Source organism: Mytilus trossulus, chromosome 3 (genome assembly GCF_036588685.1).
Source record: "Mytilus trossulus isolate FHL-02 chromosome 3, PNRI_Mtr1.1.1.hap1, whole genome shotgun sequence".
Classification (NCBI taxonomy): domain Eukaryota; kingdom Metazoa; phylum Mollusca; class Bivalvia; order Mytilida; family Mytilidae; genus Mytilus; species Mytilus trossulus.
The window spans coordinates 21,882,641-21,894,324 of record NC_086375.1 but is presented as its reverse complement, the minus strand read 5'-3'; the positions used below and the strand labels follow the sequence as shown (position 1 = coordinate 21,894,324).

At 29.9% G+C, this 11,684-nt stretch overlaps 1 protein-coding gene across 1 annotated transcript; it reads left to right on the top strand.

The window, feature by feature from the left end:
• The first annotated feature begins 16 nt into the window (after positions 1–16).
• Positions 17–10,776, top strand: LOC134710433 (proteasome subunit alpha type-3-like). The gene is made up of 10 exons (XM_063570792.1): positions 17–156; positions 1,430–1,512; positions 1,878–2,001; positions 2,356–2,457; positions 4,450–4,596; positions 5,838–5,903; positions 6,362–6,408; positions 9,582–9,649; positions 10,020–10,084; positions 10,599–10,776. Exons 1-10 carry the CDS (start codon positions 136–138, stop codon positions 10,641–10,643), a joined length of 768 nt encoding a protein of 255 aa, XP_063426862.1. The 5' UTR covers positions 17–135; the 3' UTR covers positions 10,644–10,776.
• The last annotated feature ends 908 nt before the right edge of the window (positions 10,777–11,684 follow it).

Below are 11,684 nucleotides of genomic sequence, written 5' to 3'. Positions count from 1 at the left end.
ATATTTGTCATGTCCTTCCCGATTTTGGGATTTAGTTTTTATCAATTCTCGGTTCTTTTCATTGAAATTTAAAGAAAACTACCGAGGGACCACGTTAGATTGGAACTTCCTGTCGGTAAATGACAAAGCAACAACATGAGCTCAATTGGAACTGGTGTAAGTTAAAAACCACACCATTTAGTGATTTATCTACTGCAGTGTACATCTTCAAAATTCTCACTGAAATACCTTTTCAAGCTCTGCGTGTACTTTATCTTATTTGGGTTTTAGAATAAATAAGATTTTATTCAATTTCGTACAAGTTTCTGTCCTTACCTGTGTACATCTAAGTTTTTTGAAATAAAGTTGTTAAATACAAAAAAAGTATGTCATTAATTACATAATTCATGTCAGTTCTAAACAAGATTATGGGTGATCAATGCACAGAATGATAGTTCAAATTTAAGGGGGGATAATTCAGGCACAGTAACAGAAAACCATGACAACAAATAAGAGGCTGGTCTGTGACTTGTTTGTCCTGCAAGGTTGTTAGTTTTATAGTATGTTAACGAAATAAATAATCATATCTGATAAATATAAAGACCAGATTAAAGAGTATGGCAAATTACCTTGAGGCCAATATTAAAAGAGCTTATTTCAAACTCTATCAATAAATTGATGAAGAAACTTGGTGAAAATTCAGTTTAAACTCACTACAAAGTCTTAGTGATGACTAAATCTGATGAACACAAAGTAAATTTCCTCACAGACTGCACCTGTCTTCAACAGTAATGACAAAGTATATTAAATCCATTAGTACAAATGTAGTAAGAGCGGTGATAATTTAAAGGCATAAATTTAAAACACTCAGTTCAGAAAAAATTTTGCTATGGACAAGATCATGTGGATATAATTATTACCTTTAAATTAATTAAAATGGTAGCTTTGTTTGAGAACTGTTCTCATATAAGTTAAAAATCAACAATTCTTGAAAGAAAAAAAGAAAAGAAATACATTGTATATTATCAATGTACAAGCTGAAGATCTTCAGATCAATAAACATGATGAAATGTTACATGTATCCATTATGTATTTCCATTATTTTTTTATATTATTATCTATATTTCTTTATAGAAGGGGAGTGTCAAAAAAACTATTTTATTATTAAAATCGAGAAAAATTAGTACAAATCATTGTATATCTGTATTTGACATATAAATATTTTTTTTATTTCTGTACATGTATGATTCATTGTAATTATTCGGTTCCTTGTTAACGCTTCAATTAGCACTGAATTAAATTAGCCACCTACATGTAACTAATTCTTGTAGTTCTTCCTTAATATGCTCATGAAGCATATGAATTTTGTAAAGTAAAACAAAATATTAACATCTATTGACTAGATGTCTTATTTTTAATTTTTAATTAAATAAACATGAATATATTTCAGTATGACTTGTCAGCTTCTCAGTTTTCACCTGATGGAAGAGTGTTTCAGGTGGAATATGCATTAAAGGCTGTTGAAAACAGTGGGTAAGTGTATTTATGTTATACCAAACATAATCTGGATTTGAAAAGATTATTGGTTCATTGGAAAATTTCATGAGAGAATTTTATGAAACAGTACCATTCATTGATGGCTTATTGATTTGCAAAGTGCAAGCCTGCAAGGGCAAACTCTGTTTCAAATTGTTTAAAACTGGAAATCAGAACTGGAATCAGACTATACAGCATTTATATACATGAACCAACATATTATTTCTTTAAGCATTGTGTGAAAAAAATACCAAAACATACTTTGGTTTTTGTTGGTGTTCTTCAGAGATTTTAACTATTGTACAATTACAAGTATTCACTTAGGAAATTTCAATTTACTGGGTTATTTTGCTTTGTTTCAGCACTGCAATAGGAATACAGGGAAAAGATGGTGTAGTATTTGGTGTAGAGAAGTTAGTAACATCTAAACTTTATGAAGCTGGAGCTAATAAAAGAATCTTCAACATAGACAGACATATAGGAATGGTATGTTTGTCTTGATGTATAAAAGTTTGTCATTGATATTTTATAAATTTATGACCATTGATATATGTGATAGTAATGCAAGTTTAGAAAGTTTTGGTTTGAACCAATAAAGGTTGAGCAATATAACACCTGTAAAAACCAGAGAGAAACTGTGGTCCCTTGAAAAGTTAAGGGTTTATGTGTGAAATAAAAAACAAAGTTTGAACTTTATCTTGTTTTGACTTCTTGTTGAATTTTAAATCTGAAATTTCCAGTAAACACTAACCACATAGAATACTCTTATCGAACATATACTAATACATCTAAGTTTTAAGTTAGATTTATTTCCATTACTTTTATCATGTTTATTTTCAGGCTGTAGCTGGTTTACTGGCTGATGCCAGATCAATTGTAGAAACATCAAGAGATGAAGCATCAAACTACAGATCAAATTATGGTTCACCTATACCTTTAAGAGTAAGTTATAAAAACAAATTATGGTTCACCTATACCTTTAAGAGTAAGTTATAAAAACAAATTATGGTTCACCTATACCTTTAAGAGTAAGTTATAAAAACAAATTATGGTTCACCTATACCTTTAAGAGTAAGTTATAAATCAAATTATGGTTCACCTATACCTTTAAGAGTAAGTTATAAATCAAATTATGGTTCACCTATACCTTTAAGAGTAAGTTATAAATCAAATTATGGTTCACCTATACCTTTAAGAGTAAGTTATAAATCAAATTATGGTTCACCTATACCTTTAAGAGTAAGTTATAAAAACAAATTATGGTTCACCTATACCTTTAAGAGTAAGTTATAAAAACAAATGATGGTTCACCTATACCTTTAAGAGTAAGTTAGAAATCAAATTATGGTTCACCTATACCTTTAAGAGTAAGTTAGAAATCAAATTATGGTTCACCTATACCTTTAAGAGTAAGTTAGAAATCAAATTATGGTTCACCTATACCTTTAAGAGTAAGTTAGAAATCAAATTATGGTTCACCTATACCTTTAAGAGTAAGTTAGAAATCAAATTATGGTTCACCTATACCTTTAAGAGTAAGTTAGAAATCAAATTATGGTTCACCTATACCTTTAAGAGTAAGTTAGAAAAACAAAACAAATATGCACTGATTGTAGTCATTGATACCTTTAAAGGTTGGTCAAAAACAATAAATGGTGTCAACTCGTTGGTATACAATGGGTCATATTATAATATATATTTTTATTGCTTACTTCAATTGCTTTAATATTTTATGTTAATCAATTAAATCAATATCAATCATATTACATGTATGTACTTTGTTTGACTTACTTTTAATTTACTTTACATTATGTTTGAAAATTATATTGTACCGGTAATTATTCTGCTAATTTTGGGCGCCGTGATTGGCAAATAAAATATTTGTTTGTTTGTTTTGGTATGCTTTTAAGTGGTTACCAAAAACAAGAAATGGTGAAAGATTTTGTATCATTTATAACTAAACTTTAAAAGACTAAGTTAGTTACATTAAAGGGACACTAGCTGTCAAATTAATGGTCACCGATTTTACTTAAATTCTAGTATTTGATTAAGTTTCGTGTGTACAAATACTTCCGATGACCATATTAGGGATATAAACATAAATAAAGATATAAATAGAAAAAGTGAACTCATGCAATTGGATTTTTCTATGACTGTTTGATTTTATATTATAGATTACAAATGTATATTAATCATCATTTTAACCTGTATAAGAATGAGTTTTGTGGATGGAATAAGACAATGAAATGATTTACCTTTGTTTCACTTTCAATGTTGACATTCTTTTCCTTTGAATAACTATACACACACAATTCACGTGTTATCCATCACTAGCTAAGGGGTAAAATTGAAGTTCACATGAATACGGATTTAATGAGGTTGAATTATTCACTTGCAAGTGCATAATACATTATCAATGCGTTTTCGCTTATTTAGAGAAAATTAACCCATACTGGCTGCTAAAAGCGAACTATTATTTCACTATTTCATTTTCATTATTGATTGAACAAAAAATATATTTTTTATATATCTCGTAGCTACATGTAGTGCCCCTTTAAATGTTGTATAATATTAATATTATAATTTCTATAATATTAATTTCCAAACCAAAAAAGTCACCAACTGTGTCATGATGATAGTGTTGAATAAGATTGTTTAATCAATAATTTCAACATGCTTAAAGAGCAGATCCTAAATTCTGCTTTCTGTAGGCCAGATAGTTTAACTTGTAGCAAAATCACAGTTACATTTTTCAACTTGTCATAATTAATAGTTTATCATTTGAGTCCCATTATTCTCCTTGGTCATTTAGAGGCAGACATCAGAGACTTTTAGTAAAATAAAAGAAATAGTCAAACATTTAAAAACACATATCATACTTATTTCTTGTGTAATGAGCTGTTTAATTGGGCAAATATTTATTTTTCTTTACAGCATTTAGTAGACAGAGTTGCCATGTATGTTCATGCTCACACATTATACAGTTCAGTACGTCCATTTGGTGTTAGTGCTATCCTTGGTTCATATGATCAACAAGATGGTCCTCAGATGTACCTTATAGATCCATCTGGTGTTTCATGGGTAAAATTGATTATTGATTAAAGAAAAAGAAGACTAAAAACAACAAAACATAAAGAATTGATTGTAAAAATTCTCCAAACTGCTATATTGTTTTATTTAGACCCAAAATTTAAACTGCTGTATTGCAGTATACATGATCCGATAACGTTTTATCTTATAATATAAATTGAAGGAAAATATATAAATTTGAAAGTTGAATTAAAGTGTTGTTTCAAACATGCGCGTAGCTACGTTTACACCAAAACGCCCGGGCATACACTTGAATTTGGTAAAACAAAATATTTCCATCTAAATATTATTAAAACGATTGGTCAACCTTCTAAGTCTTTCTTCAATGGCTTGTAATTTTGAATAAAAATGACAAAATTGGTGTCATATTTATATATTTGTTCATTTTCTGTCAAAGTCTAAATCTACCGTAAATTCCGCTATACTTGCTTTCATTTTTTAAAGCAATTCCTTATGTACTTAGATTCGAAATTTGGTTTGCATTTTTTTTTTTATTTATAACTGTGTTGTAGATGTAGGTTCAGTATGTGGTTAAAGTTTTTAAGATATTAATAACTTTGTTAAACCATCATATGATTTTACGATAGCTAGACAAAAACTGTTAATGGTCAAAAGAGTATCAAGCGCATCATGACGAAATTATAAATAAAAGAATGTTGTTATTGATATGAGTTTTCAATGATAGGAATGGTATGTCATTCTCGATAACTTTTAAACATCTGGAGGCTTAGCACCTGCTCATCAGCTGGTTCATTGGCCTGGACACAAAAAGGCCTTTATGTCTTGACCGAGGTTCGGGCGTACACGTTAAAATGACCTAGCTACGCCACTTTCAAATGCTCATGATCATGACACGGAAAAATGCAAAAAAAATGACAGTAAAGTCTCAAAAGACCATTGGTAAAAACGAGAACTTTGTAGTTATATTTGACTTAACATTTCATGCTTATAGATACATCTGGAGATGACCAAGTTCCATTTCTCAGCAATCAATGATGCAAAACTATATTATCTCTCCATTTTACATTGTACTTTCTATGTTTCTATAATTATTAGGTTGCTGTGACCTACATTTTACCCTTATAGACTTTAATATAAATTTCATGATGCATCAATGGTATTTCCATACACACAATAATCTTTAATGGTATGGCAAGATAAAATCATTTATTCACTGAACTAACATCTCCTTCATCTGTTAAACATGATTTATATTTATTATAATTAATTAGGGATACTATGGATGTGCCACAGGCAAGGCAAGACAGGCAGCTAAGACAGAAATAGAAAAATTAAAGGTACATTTATATACTGTAATTCAAAAATTATTGTGTGCATTTATTATTGCTATTTTGAACAAAAAAAATCTATATTTTGGTTATTAGAATGAGAGTTCTTATTTTTGCGATACTCACCCAGTCAATTTATTCGCATTAATTAAAACATCACTATAATTTCTGAATTTACAGTTTCTGCATTTCTGATTTTCCTATGTGTAAACGTTTTCTAGAGACTTAACACTTTATAAAATTTTTGCCCATTCAGATCTTTTTGATGTAAATATAAATGTTATTTTGAACAAATAATTATTAAATATGCTTGAAATTACTGTGTTTACAAAGAGAATAAGATATGATAATGGATGTATACACATGACAAAATAAAGTCATATAACATTAGAAAATGAGCAGTTTTTCAAGGGAACAGTATTTCCATATTTCATATTTTTTTCAATTATATTTATAATATTTTTCAGATGAAAGACATGCCAATAGTTGATTTGGTGAAGGAGGTAGCAAAAATGTAAGTACTATGTATCTTTGATATTATAAAGGGAGCTCGCTTCTCAGTTCCAAAGTCATTAACTTTTCAAAACACTAGTTTATATTGATAAGGAATTAATAAAGGAAGCAAAAAAGCAAAAAAAATATACAGGTCACCGAGCTTGTTTTCGAGATATGAGCCATTGAAATTTTTGCGGGAAAATATTCTCTCTTGACTTTTCATAGCTTTATCATTGAAAAGTTAAAGTTCTCAAAAACTGTTAAAAAGTAATTAAAATTTTATAAGACTTTTACAGATGGCTTATCACTATACATGTTAAAGAATTTCAAAAAGAAAAATAAAGGTCACCGAGCAAATTTTTTCAAGGCATTTAAATGGATAAAACAAGAGGATTCTGAAAATCTGACAAAAACTCCAAAACAAGACATTGAAATAATAAACCCTTGGTAGATTAAAATTTCCTACATTTTCATTCCATGCTTTAGTGACATGGATAGAAGATATGTACATGAATATGTTGAACAATAAGTTAATTTTTAAATGCTGAGCAAGTTTTTAACATGCTAGTTCCCCAGATAACTGTTTGCAGAAAGACATTTGAACATTACCATGACATATTATTATGACTGAGGTTTTAGGCTAGTCTTGTTTTAAAGTCTATTGTTGATTTGGTCAGAATTGTAACCAATGGTTGTCAAATGTAGTGAGAAAAGAGTGATCTTTATTAACATGATTTTTTATACGACCACAAAATTTGAAAAAAATTTCGTCGTATATTGCTATCACGTTGGCGTCGTCGTCCAAATACTTTTAGTTTTCGCTCTCTAACTTTAGTAAAAGTGAATAGAAATCTATGAAATTTTAACACAAGGTTTATGACCACAAAAGGAAGGTTGGTATTGATTTTGGGAGTTTTGGTCCCAACATTTTAGGAATTAGGGGCCAAAAAGGGCCCAAATAAGCATTTTCTTGGTTTTCGCACTATAACTTTAGTTTAAGTTAATAGAAATCAATGACATTTAAACACAATGTTTATGACCACAAAAGGAAGGTTGGTATTGATTTTGGGAGTTTAGGTCCCTACAGTTTAGGAATTAGGGGCCAAAAAGGGACCCAAATAAGCATTTTTCTTGGTTTTTGCACCATAACGTTAGTAAAGGTAAATAGAAATCTATGAAATTTAAACACAAGGTTTATGACCATAAAAGGAAGGTTGGTATAGATTTTGGGAGTTTTGGTCCCAACAGAATAAGGGGCCCAAAGGGGCCAAAAAATTAAACTTTGTTTGATTTCATCAAAATTGAATAATTGGGGTTCTTTGATATGCCGAATCTAACTGTGTATGTAGATTCTTAACTTTTGGTCCCGTTTCAAATTGGTCTACATTAAGGTCCAAAGGGTCCAAAATTAAACTTAGTTTGATTTTGACAAAAAATGAATCTGTTGGGTTCTTTGATATGCTGAATCTAAAAATGTACTTAGATTTTTTATTATGGGCCCAGTTTTCAAGTTGGTCCAAATCGGGGTCCAAAATTAAACTTTGTTTGATTTCATCAAAAATTGAATAAATGGGGTTCTTTGATATGCCAAATCTAACTGTGTATGTAGATTCTTCATTTTTATGCCCCACCTACGATAGTAGAGGGGCATTATGTTTTCTGGTCTGTGCCTCCGTTCGTCCGTTCGTTCGTTCGTCCGTTCGTTCGTCCCACTTCAGGTTAAAGTTTTTGGTCCAGGTAGTTTTTGATGAAGTTGAAGTCCAATCAATTTGAAACTTAGTACACATGTTCTCTATGATATGATCTTTCTAATTTTAAAGCCAAATTAAAGTATTGACCCCAATTTCACGGTCCACTGAACAAAGAAAAAGTTAGTGTGAAGCTCAGGTTAAAGTTTTTGGTCAAGGTAGTTTTTGATGAAGTTCAAGTCCAATCAACTTGAAACTTAGTACACATATTAACTATGATATGATCTTTCTAATTTTAAAGCCAAATTAAAGTATTGACCCCAATTTCACGGTCCAGTGAACCTGTTAAATGATAGTGCGAGTGGGGCATCCGTGTACTATGCACACATTCTTGTTGGTCCTGTTTTCAAATTGGTCTACATTAAAGTCCAAAGGGTCCAAAATTAAACTTAGTTTGATTTTAACAAAAATTGAAATCTTGGGGTTCTTTGATATGCTGAATCCAAACATGTACTTAGATTTTTTATTATGGGCCCAGTTTTCAAGTTGGTCCAAATCAGGATCTAAAATTATTATACTAAGTATTGTGCAATAGCAAATCTTTTCAATTGCACAGTATTGCGCAATGGCAAGAAATATCTAATTGCACAATATTGTGAAATAGCAAATTATTTTTAATTAGAGTTATCTTTCTTTGTCCAGAATAGTAAGCAAGAAATATCTAATTGCACAATATTGTGCAATAGCAAGATTTTTTTTTAATTGGAGTTATCTTTCTTTGTCCAGAATCAACTTAAAATCTTTGTTATATACAATATACAATGTATATTCACTTTTTACTACCAACTGATAAATTAAAATAATCTTTACCATTCAGTGATAACAAGCAGTTTTTTTACATCTTAATATTTTATGATGTATTTAAATGAGAAGTTATTGTTGCAAACTCCATTAGAAATTTTAATTGAGATTAGTTTTGGAATAAGGGAAAGGGGGATGTGATTAAAAAAATTGGGTTCAATTTTTCTCATTTGAAATTTCATAAATAAAAAAAAAAATTCTTCAAACATTTTTTTGAGAGGATTAATATTCAACAGCATAGTGAATTGCTTTAAGAGAAAACAAAAAATTTAAGTTCATTAAAACACATTTCTGTGTCAGAAACCTATGCTGTGTCAACTTTTTAATCACAATCCAAATTTAGAGCTGAATCCAGCTTGAATGTTGTGTCCATACTTGCCCCAACCGTTCAGGGTTCAACCTCTGCGGTCGTATAAAGCTACGCCCTGCGGAGCATCTGGTTTATATATAGATTGACACAATATAATTTTCTACACCAAAGTGTATCCTAATGCATCTTTTTCTGACATCCATATTATTTACTTTTGATTAATTGCCTTTAATATCCCATTATTCATTATGCACAATAACACTGTGTGATGTTCTTATGACTTAGCTCCTTATTAAACTTATTTATTGATTTTCTTTATTCTTTTTTTTCTAGAATATATATTGTTCATGATGAAGTGAAAGATAAAAACTTTGAGCTAGAATTAAGTTGGGTTGGAGAAAGTAAGTATTGTGTACATGTGTAGCTGTGTAATTTTAAAGTTATCTTTATATGTGTATTCTGCATCTGAAAAGCTGCAGCATTCATACAGTGTCATATTATTTGATAGATTTATTGAAAATCATTCACAGCATTAATTGAAATAGAATTTTATATAAAGGTCTGCAATAATCAATTTAAGAAACTGAAAATGCATCTAAAGGGAGATAATTTGTCAATTACTCGTATATGATTTATATATTAAAAAAATTCTCAAAGATGTGAATGTATTTGCAGGAAAGGAATATTTTGTGGTAAAATTTAATTCAAGTTTATTGTTTTTAACGTTCAGAAGTTTTATTATTAATGAGTGATAATGTTTAACCTTTTCAGTGACTGGTGGTAAACATGAATTTGTTCCAAAAAACGTTTATGCAGAAGCAGAAAAATTCGCTAAAGTGAGTATATTAAGTCCATATTTGTTCTATTCTCCAGTCAAAAAAGAGAAAAAAAGATATATTTGAATATGCAAAAATAATATTTGGAGGGTTTTTTTCCATTCTAGAAAAAAAAAATTAGCTAAAAATGTTCGAACAAAGCGTAGCCAAATCAGAGTTTTTAGCCTAGCTGTAACAAATTCAAATCAATTCTTGTATTAAGGAGCAATTTTAATCATTTTAGAATTGCTTTCAGAAAATGTGATATTTTGTTTAGTACTCATGCCAAATTTTTCACAAAAAGTTGCTTATCTATACATTTAGGTTCAATGTTACTAAATATTCTGTGACATCATGAATGTTTAATGCATTTAAATTGCAACAACTTATTAATCAAATGTAGAATGAAATGAAGGTGTTGCCTTTAGCAATTTATTACCAAAAGATATATAACTGCCTCAATTTGACCATTGACATTTTTCATGAGCCTCCTTTATATTGGTGCTGGTTAATAATGAATGATTCTATTTTTCAGGAGGCTCTGGAAGAATCTGACGATTCAGATGAAGAAGATCTGTGATATAAATGACTTATTGTATCATTATTAACTGTTAAATTAGTGCTTTTGACATCATCTATATCATAAACAGTTACCAATTTGTACTCATGTTGTTAGAATTGTGACGTTTGTGTCCATTAAATTTCAAGTAATATATTTGAGTTCTTCCTTAAAATGCTTAAGGGTATTGAATACCCGACTAGCTAGTATGAAGGAATATTTGGCTCACCTGTAAGACCAGGTGAGCTATTACTTGGCATCCATTGTATTGTTAATTTATTTCAAGAAGACCACGATTCCCAACCGATGGAACATTTGGGCAATGATGGTAGGAAAAGTATGGAAAACCAAAACTTGCATTTTTTTTGGAAATACCATTTCAGTTTTATAAATACTTAAAATGAATGAATTATGTACTTGAATAAAAAAGAAGTTCATAAAACTCAATCACATATATGAAGGACTCAAATCTATGGCGGGTTCCAAATCTATGGCGGGTTCCAAATCTATGGCAGATTCCTTATCTATGGTAAATGTGACATTACAAACGTCAAACAAATCAAATCTATGGCAGAATTTTGTTTTCTCTAAATCTATGGCAGATCTAACATATAACGTCACAATTGAATAACACCATATTACATCGTCGCCGCCACAAACGGTGGCTGAACCCATAGATTTGAACACCATTCTAGATGAAGGTATTTCCCTCAACAACAATTTGAGAATGGTTTACAAAAAGATGTGACCTATTATCCAAAAGAGTGACACAATGTGGTGTACCGGTTGAAGCCCCCGATGAACAAGGACACCGCTTTTTCAGTAATTTCAGAAAAGGAGTTATTATAGTAAACATTTTACTGTCTACGGTTGGCAAAGCTTATAAAGTGAATTATGAAATTAACGGATACCAATTTTATTTAGATCATCATCAAATAAAGGTGTTATAATGATGAATTGCATATTATTTCAACATTCAAACTGTTCATTTTTATTTATCCCTCTTTTAGATTAAAAAATCTACTATCCTGTTTGTTAAGGGACTTAATGTTAATTACTAGT